Here is an 18,804-nt window from a genome sequence, read left to right as displayed (position 1 = left end):
TTAAGACCACCACCCCCCCACCTTTGTCGGCAGGGCGCACTATGATTTCTTTACATGAACTTAATGCCTTCAGCGCCTGCCAGTCCTGTCTTGAAAAATTGCTGTGCGAATCCACAGGTGATTGGAGAATTGCTTTGGTATCTTGTTCTATTAGACGGCAGTAAGTTTTGATGGCAGCATTTGTCGACACTGGGTCGAAACTAGATTTTTTGCGAAATGAGGCTGGTAAAGGGATTTGAATGTCAGCGTTGTCACTTTTATGTGCTTCAAAATATTCCCTGAAACAAAGCTGCCTCCCAAGCTTGTACTGCTCTACTTTCACGTCTAACAGATCAGGAGAAGTCGACGGGACAAAGTTGAGACCTTTTGAAAGGACTTGTGTTTCAGCGGAAGAAAGAGGACGAGAAGAGAGGTTAAAGACATGTGTAATTGAGGTTGCGGCGGCCGCCTTGCGTTCTTCCCTTTTGTTCTGGCCGCTCCGGCGGGTGCACGGCCTCTTGGTAGAGCGAGCTGGGCCCTTGTTTTGACCCCTAAAGGGATCGATTTGGAGGAAGGGCCAGCTCCATCTACATCGCTAGCAGACGATGCTTCATCTCTTGAATTTTCGGAATCCAACCCTGCACGGTTGAATCTGTTATTAGGTCGCCTCCGTCCTCCCCTGGACATTTGTTCCCCTCCTGTGAGCCAGGGGTATACGAGATGGCGATCATAATCAGATGAAACTCGCTCCTTTTTATTGCTTTTTTAATTGGTCAAGTCCTTTTTATATTTGTCCAAATAGGTATTCAACTTTTCACTCCAATTAATGGTGTCGGCAGATAGTGTCGGCATGTTGACTGTTTCAAATTCAGTAAGCTTGCTCTGTATGCCCTTTAGCTCCCGTGAGACCTCTTCTATCACGGCAAGCATAAGGTCAAAAGAGCATTTGTTTAGGATTGAAGTCCATGTTTTGCAGAATGGGATGTTGAAGCGTCCGATGGTTGGGACATTGCGGATGCGAAAGCCGCGGGGAATCTTTTTTTCACGGATGTAATCCGATAGGGTTACCCCATGTAGGTAATAATCTGTCTCTTTCCTTTTAAGGTTGAGCAGCTCTCGGTATAGATGTAGATTGTCAGGGGAGCCAGCTGTGGCAGTTTTGTCTCCGTTGAAGAGGATGTTATCGTAATCTGAATAGCTGAATACAGCTCCGGGTGTTAATTCAACACGTGTTTGGGCAGCTGCAGCCAGGGTGTCCGAGAAGGAGGCTGAATTCTCCATAACTTCTCTCGGAATCCACGAATTGGCCCCAAAGGTGAAATAAGAACTGTTCAGTCCTTTAACATATAGGTGCTATCCTCCACCAATTAAAAGTGGTCTGCACTCGATGAGGTAGGTAGCTGTGACTGTAGATACCTTGCAATGGAGGAGGGTGCCTTCTTAACACACCATAACTACACCATTTCCAGTGGTGCCCCTCCTTTACACAATACCTAAGATCCACAAAGACCTTTCAAATCCACCCGGACGTCCGATTATATCGGCAAGAGGATCTTTATTTGAGCCAGTGTCCATTTATCTTGATTCTTTCCTACAGCCTGTTGTGCAGGCAAGACCTACATACCTGAAAGATACTAGCACATTATTACTTAAATTAAAAGCTTTAAGAGACCTCCCATCTAACAGTTTACTTTGTACTATTGATGTCAAGAGTCTCTACACCTCGATACCCCACCAGGGAGGGTTGACAGCTGTGGAGACTCTCATCACGGAGAACCCACTCTATGTGGGCCCCCCGATTGCACTGTTTATGACACTTTTGGCTATGACATTGAAATGCAACTATTTTATGTTTAATGACAAGTTTTTCTTGCAGCTACAGGGGTGTGCGATGGGGACCTCAGTGGCCCCATCGTTCGCCAACTGTTATATGTTTATGATAGAACAAGAGCTGTTTTTTTCTAATTCTAACATCAGTGGAGAAATACGTCTATATACTCGCTATATAGACAACTTGTTCGTGATCTGGTCGGGTACAAAGGACAAACTACAGTCCTTGATCCTAGACCACAATTCCACAGCTTCCCCCATTAAATTTACCTTTGAAATAAATGAGAACACCATCCATTTCTTAGATGTAAAAGTTGCGTTCATTCATGGCCAATTGAAAACATCTCTGTTTACCAAGACCACCGACCGCAATAATCTGTTGCTAGCCAACAGCAGCCACCCTTTGCCACTAAAAGCAGGTCTACCATTCTCGCAGATGTTGCGAGTTTGCAGAATAACAAGTGACCCGTCAGAATTGGATTGTGCCCTAACTGAAATGGTCAATAAATTTGCACAACGTGGATATCCGATAAGATCCCTCATGGATGCTAAAAACAAGGCTTTAAAAATTCCTCGAGATAACCTCTTTACCCCCAAAGATAGATCTAGCCAACAAGACAAATTTGTCTGGGTGAACAAATATCACCATGCTAGTAATCTGATTAATAAGTCTGCCAAAAAATATTGGCCTGTTATTAGTGGGGACAACTCTCTAAAATCTCTAAGCAATCATCGTTTGATGAATGCCTATACCAGAGGCAGGAATCTAAAATCCTACCTTGTTAAAAATGACGTAGCTCCATTACTTGCAAATCCCTCATCTTCAACCTCCTTTCTAAGTGCCCGTCCAGGCTGCTTTAAATGTACAGGCTGTACTACGTGCTCCTATATGGTAACAGGAGACAAGTTCTATCATCCATATTCTGGAAAATGCTACTCTATCCGGCAAAGAGTCTCCTGTAGTACCAAATACGTAGTCTACCTTATCAGCTGCCCCTGCGGTCGACACTATGTCGGCAAGACCGAGCGAACTTTCAAAGAGCGAGCGGCAGGGCATCGCTCCACGATAAAAGCAGCTATTGCGTCTGGACGCAGTGAACACCCTGTTGCACGGCACTTTGCCGAGGCAAGGCATTCCCTTGCCACATTGCGTTACAGGATTATTGAACACATACCTCCTGACAAGCGAGGGGGCAACAGAGGGTTAAAACTCCTGCAAGCTGAGAGTAGATGGATCTTCAGGCTTGATACACAAGCCCCCAGAGGGTTAAATGAAAACCTTGGATTGTCATGTTTTGTAAAATAATTACTGTTCTATATGCATGTTGTAGGATCTGTCTCTCAGGTAGCATATATACAGAAACATTGTTTTACGTGTATTTTCTATGGAGCTGACAGCGTATCTTTTAATGTTTACCAGTAACCATGGTTACCCAAAGATCTTGTATGTGATTGGTGTTTTTTGTATTCACGTAGGTACCCTCCCTGCCCTCCCCCAAAGTGGGCGGATGCAGTCGTACGGACGCACGCTGGCCGGCGGCGGGAGAGGACAGGGACGGACTGAAAGGTATTGAAGTAAGATTGTTTGTATGTTTGTTTGTTACAGCACCCTGACGAAAATGCCAATAAAGCATTGAAACGTTGGTTATAAGACCTTTGTGGGACTCCTTTTACTGGCTGAGTGCCGCCACCGAACAATATTACATTAGTTTGTGGCCCCAAACCACAGAACTTCTACAAGGAAGGCACCGCTACTTATACCCCTACGTGTCACCCCAGGACTGGAGACGAGTGCCGCTGATCACAGTTTCTTATATGTGTGTGTGTATATGTGTGTGTGTGTGTGTGTGTATATATATATATATATAAAGACGGAGGGGGGGGGTCCGGCAGCTCCACTTAAATCATTCCTCGGCGGGTGCCTGCTTGCAGCTGGGACACAGCTAAATATTTCCAATAGATACGCAGCACTCCAGCCTTGAAAAAAAGTGCTTTTAATTGTCACAGCACAACACAGCAACGTTTCAATACCAAATGTATTTTCCTCAGGCTAGTGAATACAAACAAATACTGACCTTTTATTACAACCACGCGCCGCCTCCTCGGCGTGGACGCCGGGATTCACAGGCACGCACCAGTGACATCACAGAACATTGCCGTATTCCGGCAATGCAGCGTGTGTAGGTTGTCATGGTGACACCCAGTGAACGCTACTTAGAGCGATACTGGGTTGACAAGTTTAAAGTGCAAATAGTGCAACATACACAGAAAAAATGCATTGAAAAAAATAGTACATAAATAAGCAAACATGATTAACTACCCGCACATATGAAAAACATAAACAAGCACGTTACCGATATGGTCACTTAAAGCGGAGCCTCACATCCCCGATGAATAATGTCTCCTGTAAAAACATCCCTTACTGATGATGTTAAATAATTTGATAAGGATATATGGTACCGACCTCGTAGAGGAATATATATATATATATGTGTGTATATATATATATATATATATATATATATATATATATATACAGTATATATATATATATGTGTATATATATATGTATGTATATATATATATATATATATATATATATATATATATATACTGCAGCACCAGCAGACTGGAAATTTATATACGGCAGTAGGTAGGCACTAGCAGATGGCAATTATATACTGCGATAGGTACTGATAGGCAGGGCACCAGCAAACTGGAATAATATACAGCAGTAGGCAGGTACTGGCAAACACACTAGGCAGTGCAAACACCAGCACACTGGAAGATGGCACTAGGCAGTGGCACCAGCAGACTAAATAAATAGTAGGCCCCAGCAGAGGTGGATAGACAGTCAGCGCACAGCCCTATTACCCCTTTCCCAAGACTGGAATGCGTACGGCGGCGTGGGAGGCGCAATTTATTGCTGGAACCCTTTAGAATTCGACGCCGGGCGATGATGTTTTGCTTGTGCGCCCGTTTCCGAGTCAAACGGTAAGCTCTGAACACCAGATCTGGGCAATCCGTGCCCGCTCATCTATAGTATGAACTGCTATGTTCCTCCTGTATTACTTCCTATCATGCAAAGGAGGTATATGGAGATCAGTATGTGTATGAACTGCTATGTTCCTCCTGTAGTGTTTCCTATCCTGTGGAGGAGAGGCGTATATGGAGATCAGTTTGTGTATGAGCTGCTATGTTCCCCCTGTAATACTTCCTATCCTGCGGAGGAGAGGAGTATATGGAGATCAGTTTGTGTATGAGCTGCTATGTTCCCCCTGTAATACTTCCTATCCTGTGGAGGAGAGGAGTATATGGAGATCAGTATGTGAATGATCTGCTATGTTCCTCCTGCAATGCTTCCTATCCTGCAGAGGAGAGGGGTATATGGGGAACAGTATGTGTATGAGCTGCTATGTTCCTCCTGTAGTGCTTCCTATCCTGCAGAGGAGAGGGGTATATGGAGAACAGTATGTGTATGAGCTGCTATGTTCCTCCTGTAATACTTACTATCCTGTGGAGGAGAGGTGTATATGGAGATCAGTATGTGTATGAGCTGCTATGTTCCTCCTGTAATACTTCCTATCCTGCGGAGGAGAGGGGTATATGGAGAACAGTATGTGTATGAGCTGCTATGTTCCTCCTGCAATGCTTCCTATCCTGCGGAGGAGAGGAGTATATGGAGATCAGTATGTGTATGAGCTGCTATGTTCCTCCTGTAGTGTTTCCTATCCTGTGGAGGAGAGGGGTACATAGAGATCAGTATGTGTATGAGCTGCTATGTTCCTCCTGTAATACTTCCTATCCTGCTGAGGAGAGGAGTATATGGAGATCAGTATGTGTATGAGCTGCTATGTTCCTCCTGTAGTGCTTCCTATCCTGTGGAGGAGAGGTGTATATGGAGATCAGTATGTGTATGAGCTGCTATGTTCCCCCTGTAATACTTCCTATCCTGTGGAGGAGAGGAGTATATGGAGATCAGTATGTGAATGATCTGCTATGTTCCTCCTGCAATGCTTCCTATCCTGCAGAGGAGAGGGGTATATGGGGAACAGTATGTGTATGAGCTGCTATGTTCCTCCTGTAGTGCTTCCTATCCTGCAGAGGAGAGGGGTATATGGAGAACAGTATGTGTATGAGCTGCTATGTTCCTCCTGTAATACTTACTATCCTGTGGAGGAGAGGTGTATATGGAGATCAGTATGTGTATGAGCTGCTATGTTCCTCCTGTAATACTTCCTATCCTGCGGAGGAGAGGGGTATATGGAGAACAGTATGTGTATGAGCTGCTATGTTCCTCCTGCAATGCTTCCTATCCTGCGGAGGAGAGGAGTATATGGAGATCAGTATGTGTATGAGCTGCTATGTTCCTCCTGTAGTGTTTCCTATCCTGTGGAGGAGAGGGGTACATAGAGATCAGTATGTGTATGAGCTGCTATGTTCCTCCTGTAATACTTCCTATCCTGCTGAGGAGAGGAGTATATGGAGATCAGTATGTGTATGAGCTGCTATGTTCCTCCTGTAGTGCTTCCTATCCTGTGGAGGAGAGGTGTATATGGAGATCAGTATGTGTATGAGCTGCTATGTTCCTCCTGTAGTGCTTCCTATCCTGCGGAGGAGAGGGGTATATGGAGATCAGTATGTGTATGAGCTGCTATGTTCCTCCTGTAGTGTTTCCTATCCTGTGGAGGAGAGGGGTATATAGAGATCAGTATGTGTATGAGCTGCTATGTTCCTCCTGTAGTGTTTCCTATCCTGTGGAGGAGAGGGGTATATAGAGATCAGTATGTGTATGAGCTGCTATGTTCCTCCTGTATTGCTTCCTATCCTGCGGAGGAGAGGGGTATATGGAGATCAGTATGTGTATGAGCTGCTATGTTCCTCCTGTAGTGTTTCCTATTCTGTGGAGGAGAGGGGTATATAGAGATCAGTATGTGTATGAGCTGCTATGTTTCTCCTGTAGTGTTTCCTATCCTGCGGAGGAGAGGGGTATATGGAGATCAGTATGTGTATGAGCTGCTATGTTCCTCCTGTAGTGTTTCCTATCCTGTGGAAGAGAGGGGTATATAGAGATCAGTATGTGAGCTGCTATGTTCCTCCTGCAATGCTTCCTATCCTGTGGAGGAGAGGGGTATATGGAGAACAGTATGTGTATGAGCTGCTATGTTCCTCCTATATTACTTCCTATCCTGCGGAGGAGAGGGGTATATGTAGATCAGTATGTGTATGAGCTGCTATGTTCCACCTGTAGTGTTTCCTATCCTGTGGAGGAGAGGGGTATATAGAGATCAGTATGTGTATGAGCTGCTATGTTCCACCTGTATTGCTTCCTATCCTGCGGAGGAGAGGGGTATATGGAGCTCAGTATGTGTATGAGCTGCTATGTTCCTCCTGTAGTGTTTCCTATTCTGTGGAGGAGAGGGGTATATAGAGATCAGTATGTGTATGAGCTGCTATGTTCCTCCTGTAGTGTTTCCTATCCTGCGGAGGAGAGGGGTATATGGAGATCAGTATGTGTATGAGCTGCTATGTTCCTCCTGTAGTGTTTCCTATCCTGTGGAAGAGAGGGGTATATAGAGATCAGTATGTGTATGAGCTGCTATGTTCCTCCTGTAGTGCTTCCTATCCTGCGGAGGAGAGGAGTATATGGAGATGAGTATGTGTATGAGCTGCTATGTTCCTCCTGCAATGCTTCCTATCCTGTGGAGGAGAGGGGTATATGGAGAACAGTATGTGTATGAGCTGCTATGTTCCTCCTATATTACTTCCTATCCTGCGGAGGAGAGGAGTATATGGAGATCAGTATGTGTATGAGCTGCTATGTTCCTCCTGCAATGCTTCCTATACTGCGGAGGAGAGGAGTATATGGAGATGAGTATGTGTATGAGCTGCTATGTTCCTCCTGCAATGCTTCCTATCCTGCGGAGGAGAGGAGTATATGGAGAACAGTATGTGTATGAGCTGCTATGTTCCTCCTGTAGTGCTTCCTATCCTGCGGAGGAGAGGAGTATATGGAGAACAGTATGTGTATGAGCTGCTATGTTCCTCCTGTAGTGCTTCCTATCCTGCGGAGGAGAGGCGTATATGGCTCACAGTGGTTAGTGCATTGCATACAATTATTCAGCAGGACAATGATCGGAAACGCTGAACATATATTAATATCATAGACAAATCATGAGGGTTAATAAAGTGAAAGCGCCCGCCCACAGCTGGTATGGCCAGTGCATGCTTTGCAGGGATTTCATAGTCAGGCAATCTTAGGAGAAGGGCCTAGATGTGATAAACAAGGGGCAGCAGGGGGTCAGTATGTCTGCAGCACCGGAGTGGGTGAAAGGATGCATTGCCCCCTCCCTGGTCATGCCCGCTGGAGGGAAACACTGATGTAATGAGTCTGATCTATGGACGGCTTTGGCTGCAGGACATGGGGTAACATGAAACTACCAAGATGACAATTTTTTTTTTTGTTTCAGACCTCATCGAAGAAGACTTGGATACGGGAGAAAATAAAGGGTCTTGAAATGTTCATTGAGAAACGCGAGAAGACTCTGCAGGCATTGGTAACCGATTACTCCAGCAGATTGCTGTATGATGAGTGCACGCAATACGGAATACCGTTTTCTGTATCATCCGTAGGGGACGCTGGATGGCAGGTTTACATTGGGTATAGATTGGCGATTTGGGGAGCCAGCACTTTATTATACGATGGCGCTCTCTGCTTAGCGTGCACTATGGCTTTGCCAATGTCAGGCAGATATGGAATTGAAATGTGATGTGGAGGCCCTGGCCTTAATTACCAGTCCGGCCATGCTCTTTTTGGACCAGCTTTAGATTGATGGATTTTGCAGGCTACAGGTGGTAAGTCCACGTTTATGACCTCCGCAGCTCCTCCTCCTTGTTGAGTGGCTTATTTGAGTCCATCCCTTCGGTCCTTTTGGGCCCTGTCCAGGTTTCAAGAGAATGCCATGGGTGCTTCCGCCTCTGCACCTAGAGGTTCCAGAGGCCATGGACTATCTTCAGGTTCAGCCTCCTGGTCAGAGACTACGATTTCCAAGTGGTTGGGGTCTTATCTGTTTCTGCATCAGTTGGTTCGTCTTTCACCTTGGGCGAGGATATCTCTGCTGTGGTGGGTGCAGTAGGATCATCTCCTGGTGGGTGGTTCCTTTGGCATGTGGGATTGGGTTCGTCTGCACGTTTGGGCAGCAGTGACTAGAGATTCGCAATTCCAGGGTCGCCGGTCTCACCAAGAATCTCTTTTGCCACCAAACATTCTCGAGCTTGAGCAATATTCCGAGTGTTGGGTCAGATTTCCTATCTACAGTACGGTCATGCAGTTCAGGTCCAGTCGGTAAATGCCAACAAACAAGGCGGAACCCACAGCCGTGCGGCAATGAGGCAGGTGGTTCTCATTCTTCAAGAGAGGTATGTGCTGGTAATTTCAGCTGTCTTTATCCCAGGAGTCGACAACTTTATCCCGCAGTCTCCCCAGTGATCCCCTGATGCTGCAGCTGTGCGACATATCCCGCAGTCTCCCCAGTGATCCCCTGATGCTGCAGCTGTGCGGCATATCCCGCAGTCTCCCCAGTGATCACCTGATGCTGCAGCTGTGCGGCATATCCCGCAGTCTCCCCAGTGATCACCTGATGCTGCAGCTGTGCGGCATATCCCGCAGTCTCCCCAGTGATCACCTGATGCTGCAGCTGTGCAGCATATCCCGCAGTCTCCCCAGTAATCTCCTGATGCTGCGGCTGTGCGGCATATCCCGCAGTCTCCCCAGTGATCACCTGATGCTGCACTGCAGCTGTGCGGCATATCCTGCAGTCTCCCCAGTGATCACCGGATGCTGCAGCTGTGCGGCATATCCCGCAGTCTCCCCAGTGATCACCTGATGCTGCAGCTGTGCGGCATATCCCGCAGTCTCCCCAGTGATCACCTGATGCTGCAGCTGTGCGGCATATCCCGCAGTCTCTCCAGTGATCATCTGATGCTGCAGCTGTGCGGCATATCCCGCAGTCTCTCCAGTGATCACCTGATGCTGCAGCTGTGCGGCATATCCCGCAGTCTCCCCAGTGATCCCCTGATGCTGCAGCTGTGCAACATATCCCGCATTCTCCCCAGTGATCACCTGATGCTGCGGCTGTGCGGCATATCCCGCAGTCTCCCCAGTGATCACCTGGTGCTGCAGCTGTGGGGCATATCCCGCAGTCTCCCCAGTGATCACCTGGTGCTGCGGCTGTGCGGCATATCCCGCAGTCTCTCCAGTGATCACCTGATGCTGCGGCTTTGCGGCATATCCCGCAGTCTCCCCAGTGATCACCTGATGCTGCAGCTGTGCGGCATATCCCGCAGTCTACCCAGTGATCACCTGAGGCTGCAGCTGTGCGTTATATCCCGCAGTCTCCCCAGTGATCACCTGATGCTGCAGCTGTGCAACATATCCCGCAGTCTCCCCAGTGATCACCTGATGCTGCAGCTTTGCGGCATATCCCGCAGTCTCCCCAGTGATCACCTGAGGCTGCAGCTGTGCGGCATTTCCCGCAGTCTCCCCAGTGATCACCTGATGCTGCGGCTGTGCGGCATATCCTGCAGTCTCCCCAGTGATCCCCTGATGCTGCTGCTGTGCGGGATATCCCGCAGTCTCCCCAGTGATCACCTTGTGCTGCAGCTGTGCGGCATATCCCGCAGTCTCCCCAATGATCACCTGGTGCTGCAGCTGTGCGGCATATCCTGCTGTCTCTCCAGTGAGCACCTGATGCTGCGGCTGTGCGGCATATCCCGCAGTCTCCCCAGTGATCACCTGATGCTGCAGCTGTGCGGCATATCCCGCAGTCTCCCCAGTGATCACCTGGTGCTGCAGCTGTGCGGCATATCCCGCAGTCTCCCCAGTGATCACCTGGTGCTGCGGCTGTGCGGCATATCCCGCAGTCTCCCCAATGATCACCTGATGCTGCGGCTGTGCGGCATATCCCGCAGTCTCCCCAGTGATCACCTGAGGCTGCAGCTGTGCGTTATATCCCGCAGTCTCCCCAGTGATCACCTGATGCTGCGGCTGTGCGGCATATCCCGCAGTCTCCCCAATGATCACCTGATGCTGCGACTGTGCGGCATATCCCGCAGTCTCCCCAGTGATCACCTGAGGCTGCAGCTGTGCGTTATATCCCGCAGTCTCCCCAGTGATCACCTGATGCTGCAGCTGTGCGGCATATCCCGCAGTCTCCCCAGTGATAACCTGAGGCTGCAGCTGTGCGTTATATCCCGCAGTCTCCCCAGTGATCACCTGATGCTGCGGCTGTGCCGCATATCCCGCACTCTCCCCAGTGATCACCTGATGCTGCGGCTGTGCGGGATATCCCGCAGTCTCCCCAGTGATCATCTGGTGCTGCAGCTGTGCGGCATATCCCGCAGTCTCCCCAGTGATCCCCTGATGCTGCTGTGTGGGATATCCCGCAGTCTCCCCAATGATCACCTGGTGCTGCAGCTGTACGGCATATCCTGCAGTCTCCCCAGTGATCACCTGGGGCTGCGGCTGTGCGGCATATCCCGCAGTCTCCCCAGTGATCACCTGGGGCTGCGGCTGTGCGGCATATCCCGCATTCTCCCCAGTGATCACCTGATGCTGCAGCTGTGCGGCATATCCCGCAGTCTCACCAATGATCACCTGGTGCTGCAGCTGTGCGGCATATCCCGCAGTCTCCCCAGTGATCACCTGATGCTGCAGGATATCCTGCAGTCTTGCCTAATGCTATTCCCCAGCTCACTGCAGCTGTCCTCATTACTGCTTTTGTTATAAGTCTCAGTCATGCGGCAAACAAATGCCCTTTCCCTCCACAGACAAACATGGGTGCAGCCATGTTTGCCAGTATCACATGGACTTTCCCAGCCAATCCACCGCAGAATCCCACCTGGTAATTGGTCAGCCAATCCTCCTGCTACCTGCAGGTATAATAATACTCCTGCACTCTGTCTGTGCTTCAATTGTCAAACCTCCAGTTGGATGTTCCTGTCCCCCAGTATTACCAGCTCCAGCACAGCCTGACTTCTAGTAGTGCTACTACATGCACTCCTGCTGCTCCCGGGCAGCTCGCACTCCTGCTGCTCCCGGGCAGCTCGCACTCCTGCTGCTCCCGGGCAGCTCGCACTCCTGCTGCTCCCGGGCAGCTCGCACTCCTGCTGCTCCCGGGCAGCTCGCACTCCTGCTGCTCAGAGGCGTAGCGAGGGCGGTGCCGGTGGAGCACCAGCTCCAGGCGCAGGAAGCTATTATGGCGCCGGAGCTGTGCCGGCACCGCCATCTCGCCCGCTCAGGTGCCCAGCTCAGTGCGGCGCCCCCGCCGGCTCCCCACTGCCCGCTACGTGGTATATTTAAAAGTTACTCACATCTCTTGCTGGACCGCGCTAGCCAATAGGCGCTCGCGGTCCAGCAGCCACCAGTTGATTGGCTGCTGGACCGTGAGCGCCTATTGGCTAGCGCGGTCCAGCGGGAGATGTGAGTGACTTTTAAATAGCAGCACCGTGCACAGCGGGGAGCCGGGAGCGGGCAAGCCCGGCGACAGGGGGGAGGGGGTGCGCGGAAAGCACCGCTGCTGCTTTGCCGGCTGTGGGTGGGGTGGTGTGCACTAATCTCTGCACTATCCTCTCCCACCCACCCACCCTGCTGTGCACTATCCTCTCCCACCCACCCACCCTGCTGTGCACTATCCTCACCCACCCACCCTGCTGTGCACTATCCTCTCCCACCCACCCACCCTGCTGTGCACTATCCTCTCCCACCCACCCACCCTGCTGTGCACTATCCTCTAACACCCACCCACCTACCTGTGCACTATCTTCACCCACCCACCCTGCTGTGCACTATCCTCACCCACCCACCCACCTGTGCACTATCCTCTCCCACCCACCCACCCTGCTGTGCACTATCCTCACCCACCCACCCTGTTGTGCACTATCCTCGATGGGAATTGCAGTGTGTTAGTATGCGATGGGCATTACGGTGTGTTAGTATGTGATGGGCATTGCGGTGTGTTCTATAGTATGCAATTGGCATCATGTGTGGCCTTATGTGTAATTGGCGTTATGGCTGTGGCTTTATGTGTAATTGGTATTACAAAGTTTGCTAAAATGTGCAATGGGCATTACGGTGTGTGGTATAATGTTGGGCCGTGCCCACTTTTCACGGAGCAGGTGCCTCACCTACTACAAATTCGGGGGGGGGGGGGGGGGGGGGCGCGAAACATGCCCTTGCTCCGGGCGCCGTGGCACCTAGCTACACCACTGCTGCTGCTCCCGGGCAGCTCGCACTCCTGCTGCTCCCGGGCAGCTCGCACTCCTACTGCTCCCGGGCAGCTCGCACTCCTGCTGCTCCCGGGCAGCTCGCACTCCAATATTCTATCTATGGTTCACATCGCATCATGGCAATGAACATTCATTTGTCCGTATCACCGTTCTAACATCGATACCACTGTCCTTCAAACATCCATTCTACTCATACATGTCAGTACTGCTACTACTATGTCTGAGCTGCTACCATCGATGTTCTATCATCTATGCATCATCTCCACCACTGTTTATGGAGTCATATTGTGTTTGTGACTGTAATGTGTGGAGAAATATACAGTATATACTCATTGAAAGTATTTCACGCCTTTGGGGCCCTCCTTCATGTGTTAGTGTAGCAGTTCTCAAACTGTGGATCCTGACCCCAAAGTGGGTCGCGACCTTCTCAGCATGGGGCCATGACTCCATGTTGCTGACCATCAGGCTGATAAATTTTCTAATCTCAGTCAGTGATTCAAGGAGTCTGAACAACCCGTTGAGGTGTCTGTTTTTTAGACTCCTCCCATCACTCTGTGCCTCCACAATGCTGCCATGTACAGTATGTGCTGCCTGCTGACTACATGTGTGATGTGATGGGTTATGGTATATCAGGCTCCTCCCATCACTCTGTGCCCCCACAATGCTGCCATGTACAGTATGTGCTGTCTGCTGACTACACATGTGATGTGATGGGTTATGGTATATCAGGCTCCTCCCATCACTCTGTGCCTCCACAATGCTGCCATGTACAGTATGTGCTGTCTGCTGACTACACATGTGATGTGATGGGTTATGGTATATTAGACTCCTCCCATCACTCTGTGCCTCCACAATGCTGCCATGTATGTGCTGTCTGCTGACTACACCTGTGATGTGATGGGTTATGGTATATTAGACTCCTCCCATCACTCTGTGCCTCCACAATGCTGCCATGTATGTGCTGCCTGCTGACTACACATGTGATGTGATGGGTTATGGTATATCAGGCTCCTCCCATCACTCTGTGCCTCCACAATGCTGCCATGTATGTGCTGTCTGCTGACTACACGTGTGATGTGATGGGTTATGGTATATTAGACTCCTCCCATCACTCTGTGCCTCCACAATGCTGCCATGTGTGTGCTGCCTGCTGACTACACTTGTGATATGATGGGTTATGGTAGATCAGACTCCTCCCATCACTCTGTGCCCCCACAATGCTGCCATGTATGTGCTGTCTGCTGACTACACATGTGATGTGATGGGTTATGGTATATTAGACTCCTCCCATCACTCTGTGCCTCCACAATGCTGCCATGTATGTGCTGTCTGCTGAATACACGTGTGATGTGATGGGTTATGGTATATTAGACTCCTCCCATCACTCTGTGCCTCCACAATGCTGCCATGTATGTGCTGTCTGCTGACTACATGTGTGATGTGATGGGTTATGGTATATCAGACTCCTCCCATCACTCTGTGCCTCCACAATGCTGCCATGTACAGTATGTGCTGTCTGCTGACTACACATGTGATGTGATAGGTTATGGTATATCAGACTCCTCCCATCACTCTGTGCCTCCACAATGCTGCCATGTACAGTATGTGCTGTCTGCTGACTACACATGTGATGTGATGGGTTATGGTATATTAGACTCCTCCCATCACTCTGTGCCTCCACAATGCTGCCATGTATGTGCTGTCTGCTGACTACACCTGTGATGTGATGGGTTATGGTATATTAGACTCCTCCCATCACTCTGTGCCTCCACAATGCTGCCATGTATGTGCTGCCTGCTGACTGCACATGTGTTGTGATGGGTTATGGTATATTAGACTCCTCCCATCACTCTGTGCCTCCACAATGCTGCCATGTACAGTATGTGCTGTCTGCTGACTACACGTGTGATGTGATGGGTTATGGTATATTAGACTCCTCCCATCACTCTGTGCCTCCACAATGCTGCCATGTATGTGCTGTCTGCTGACTACACCTGTGATGTGATGGGTTATGGTATATTAGGCTCCTCCCATCACTCTGTGCCTCCACAATGCTGCCATGTATGTGCTGTCTGCTGACTACACGTGTGATGTGATGGGTTATGGTATATTAGACTCCTCCCATCACTCTGTGCCTCCACAATGCTGCCATGTATGTGCTGTCTGCTGAATACACGTGTGATGTGATGGGTTATGGTATATCAGACTCCTCCCATCACTCTGTGCCCCCACAATGCTGCCATGTACAGTATGTGCTGTCTGCTGACTACACATGTGATGTGATGGGTTATGGTATATTAGACTCCTCCCATCACTCTGTGCCTCCACAATGCTGCCATGTATGTGCTGCCTGCTGACTATACATGTGATGTGATGGGTTATGGTATATCAGGCTCCTCCCATCACTCTGTGCCTCCACAATGCTGCCATGCATGTGCTGTCTGCTGACTACACGTGTGATGTGATGGGTTATGGTATATTAGACTCCTCCCATCACTCTGTGCCTCCACAATGCTGCCATGTGTGTGCTGCCTGCTGACTACACTTGTGATATGATGGGTTATGGTAGATCAGACTCCTCCCATCACTCTGTGCCCCCACAATGCTGCCATGTATGTGCTGTCTGCTGACTACACATGTGATGTGATGGGTTATGGTATATTAGACTCCTCCCATCACTCTGTGCCTCCACAATGCTGCCATGTATGTGCTGTCTGCTGAATACACGTGTGATGTGATGGGTTATGGTATATTAGACTCCTCCCATCACTCTGTGCCTCCACAATGCTGCCATGTATGTGCTGTCTGCTGACTACATGTGTGATGTGATGGGTTATGGTATATCAGACTCCTCCCATCACTCTGTGCCTCCATAATGCTGCCATGTACAGTATGTGCTGCCTGCTGACTACACATGTGATGTGATGGGTTATGGTATATTAGACTCCTCCCATCACTCTGTGCCTCCACAATGCTGCCATGTATGTGCTGTCTGCTGAATACACGTGTGATGTGATGGGTTATGGTATATTAGACTCCTCCCATCACTCTGTGCCTCCACAATGCTGCCATGTATGTGCTGTCTGCTGACTACATGTGTGATGTGATGGGTTATGGTATATCAGACTCCTCCCATCACTCTGTGCCTCCATAATGCTGCCATGTACAGTATGTGCTGCCTGCTGACTACACATGTGATGTGATGGGTTATGGTATATTAGACTCCTTCCATCACTCTGTGCCTCCACAATGCTGCCATGTATGTGCTGTCTGCTGACTACACGTGTGATGTGATGGGTTATGGTATATCAGACTCCTCCCATCACTCTGTGCCTCCACAATGCTGCCATGTATGTGCTGTCTGCTGAATACACGTGTGATGTGATGGGTTATGGTATATTAGACTCCTCCCATCACTCTGTGCCTCCACAATGCTGCCATGTATGTGCTGTCTGCTGACTACATGTGTGATGTGATGGGTTATGGTATATCAGACTCCTCCCATCACTCTGTGCCTCCATAATGCTGCCATGTACAGTATGTGCTGCCTGCTGACTACACATGTGATGTGATGGGTTATGGTATATTAGACTCCTTCCATCACTCTGTGCCTCCACAATGCTGCCATGTATGTGCTGTCTGCTGACTACACGTGTGATGTGATGGGTTATGGCATACCAGACTCCTCCCATCACTCTGTGCCCCCACAATGCTGCCATGTATGTGCTGTCTGCTGACTACATGTGTGATGTGATGGGTTATGGTATATCAGACTCCTCCCATCACTCTGTGCCTCCACAATGCTGCCATGTATGTGCTGTCTGCTGACTACACGTGTGATGTGATGGGTTATGGTATATCAGACTCCTCCCATCACTCTGTGCCTCCACAATGCTGCCATGTATGTGCTGTCTGCTGACTACACGTGTGATGTGATGGGTTATGGTATATCAGACTCCTCCCATCACTCTGTGCCTCCACAATGCTGCCATGTATGTGCTGTCTGCTGACTACACGTGTGATGTGATGGGTTATGGTATATCAGACTCCTCCCATCACTCTGTGCCTCCACAATGCTGCCATGTATGTGCTGTCTGCTGACTACACGTGTGATGTGATGGGTTATGATATATCAGACTCCTCCCATCACTCTGTGCCTCCACAATGCTGCCATGTATGTGCTGTCTGCTGACTACACGTGTGATGTGATGAATTATGGTATATCAGACTCCTCCCATCACTCTGTGCCTCCACAATGCTGCCATGTATGTGCTGTCTGCTGACTACACGTGTGATGTGATGGGTTATGGTATATCAGACTCCTCCCATCACTCTGTGCCTCCACAATGCTGCCATGTATGTGCTGTCTGCTGACTACACGTGTGATGTGATGGCCTTCTGTAGTAATTTGCTGGGGTCCTTTGCGGCTTTAGAAGGGCAATTCGGTTAAGATGTTGTGCATGGAACACAGAGCTCTCCTGACCGGGATGGGAGCTTTGCGACGTCCCCTTTGGATGATGAAAAAACAGGATTTGGGTTTGTGCTGGTAAATCCCTTTCTCTGATTCCATAGGGGACGCTGGCCGCCCATCCTGCGCTATTTAGTTTACGTTTTTCTGCTGTAGTTTAAGTTTCATGGCAGCTGTTGCAGCATCTTTGCCTTACTGTATGTTCTGTGTGTTTTGTTTGGTCTGGATTCTATCCTCCTCTACAGTTGGCTTTACCGTCTCTGCTCGTACAGTTTCGTAACTGGTGGAGGGAAGGGGTCTAGAGGGGGAAGAGTCTGCCACACACTACAAATTATATAAAGTGCCGGCTCCCCTAATTACTAGTGTATACTCGATGTGAACCTGCCTTTGCCATCGATGGCAAAAGTGCAACTGGCCATCGATGGTCTATAACCATTCTATGGATGACCATCAATGTTTTTGCATATAGATGGTCATCCATTTTCTCTGAGTCGCCTGTGGACCAATCAAAATGTGGGGGCGGGGCTTCGCGGGTGTCGGGGGCGGAGATATGCACCGTGTTCCGGCACTGTAGGGAAAAAGCAAAAACGAAACTATTCATTTAAGCTTTACATCGATGGTGGGAAACCATCTGGTTCTCCCCCATCGATGGCAAAACTATTCGACATCGGCCATAAACCATCGATGATTTCTAATCATCGATGGTCATCCCTACTTTCAGCGTCCCCTATGGAATAAGAGAAAAGGGCTTTAACTGTAAGAACCAAAATTCTGTTTTTGTATGACCGAGAATCCTTTTCTCTGTCCATCAGGGCTCAAATGTACCGGAGAAGATAAGGCATAAATGGGAGAAGGGACTATTTCAGATGCAAAAGCGATTGATGAAGCTACAAGAGGCGATGGCAATGGTGGAGGACACTGAGCCATCACCTGACAGAAGCAGGGATGAGGTGAGTCAGAGGCTTACCATGGCGCCACCTGCTGGCTGAATGTGTGAGAAGAGGCTTCCTAGGGGACCACGGTGCTGACTAGATTGTTCATCCATTACACTGAAATGCTAATGCCAGGTGGTGCTCTAGAGCTGATATTCCTCTTTCCTCAGGGAGAAGGGCCAAGCAAGAAGAGGGTGGAACTAAAGTCTCAGGGTGACGGATTGGAGATGGGGTTAGAGGAAGAGGAGGAACAGACTCCACCCACAAGGAAAATGAAGAAGAAATCTGCCCCTGAAGAATCACTGGTAA

At 49.3% G+C, this 18,804-nt stretch overlaps 1 protein-coding gene across 5 annotated transcripts in view; it reads left to right on the top strand.

The window, feature by feature from the left end:
- LOC146061612 (uncharacterized) overlaps positions 1-18,804 on the top strand; it is a 447,354-nt gene that overhangs the window by 414,665 nt on the left and 13,885 nt on the right. For all 5 annotated transcript variants that reach the window (XM_083174479.1, XM_083174488.1, XM_083174510.1 and 2 more), the window contains 3 exons: positions 8,280-8,366; positions 18,376-18,513; positions 18,666-18,800. In XM_083174479.1, coding sequence (XP_083030605.1) covers positions 8,280-8,366; positions 18,376-18,513; positions 18,666-18,800 — 360 coding nt within the window. The remainder of the gene's footprint in view (positions 1-8,279; positions 8,367-18,375; positions 18,514-18,665; positions 18,801-18,804) is intronic.

This window comes from Crinia signifera, chromosome 1 (genome assembly GCF_055691185.1).
Source record: "Crinia signifera chromosome 1, ASM5569118v1, whole genome shotgun sequence".
Classification (NCBI taxonomy): Eukaryota; Metazoa; Chordata; class Amphibia; order Anura; family Myobatrachidae; genus Crinia; species Crinia signifera.
This window is presented reverse-complemented; position numbering and strand designations above follow the sequence as displayed.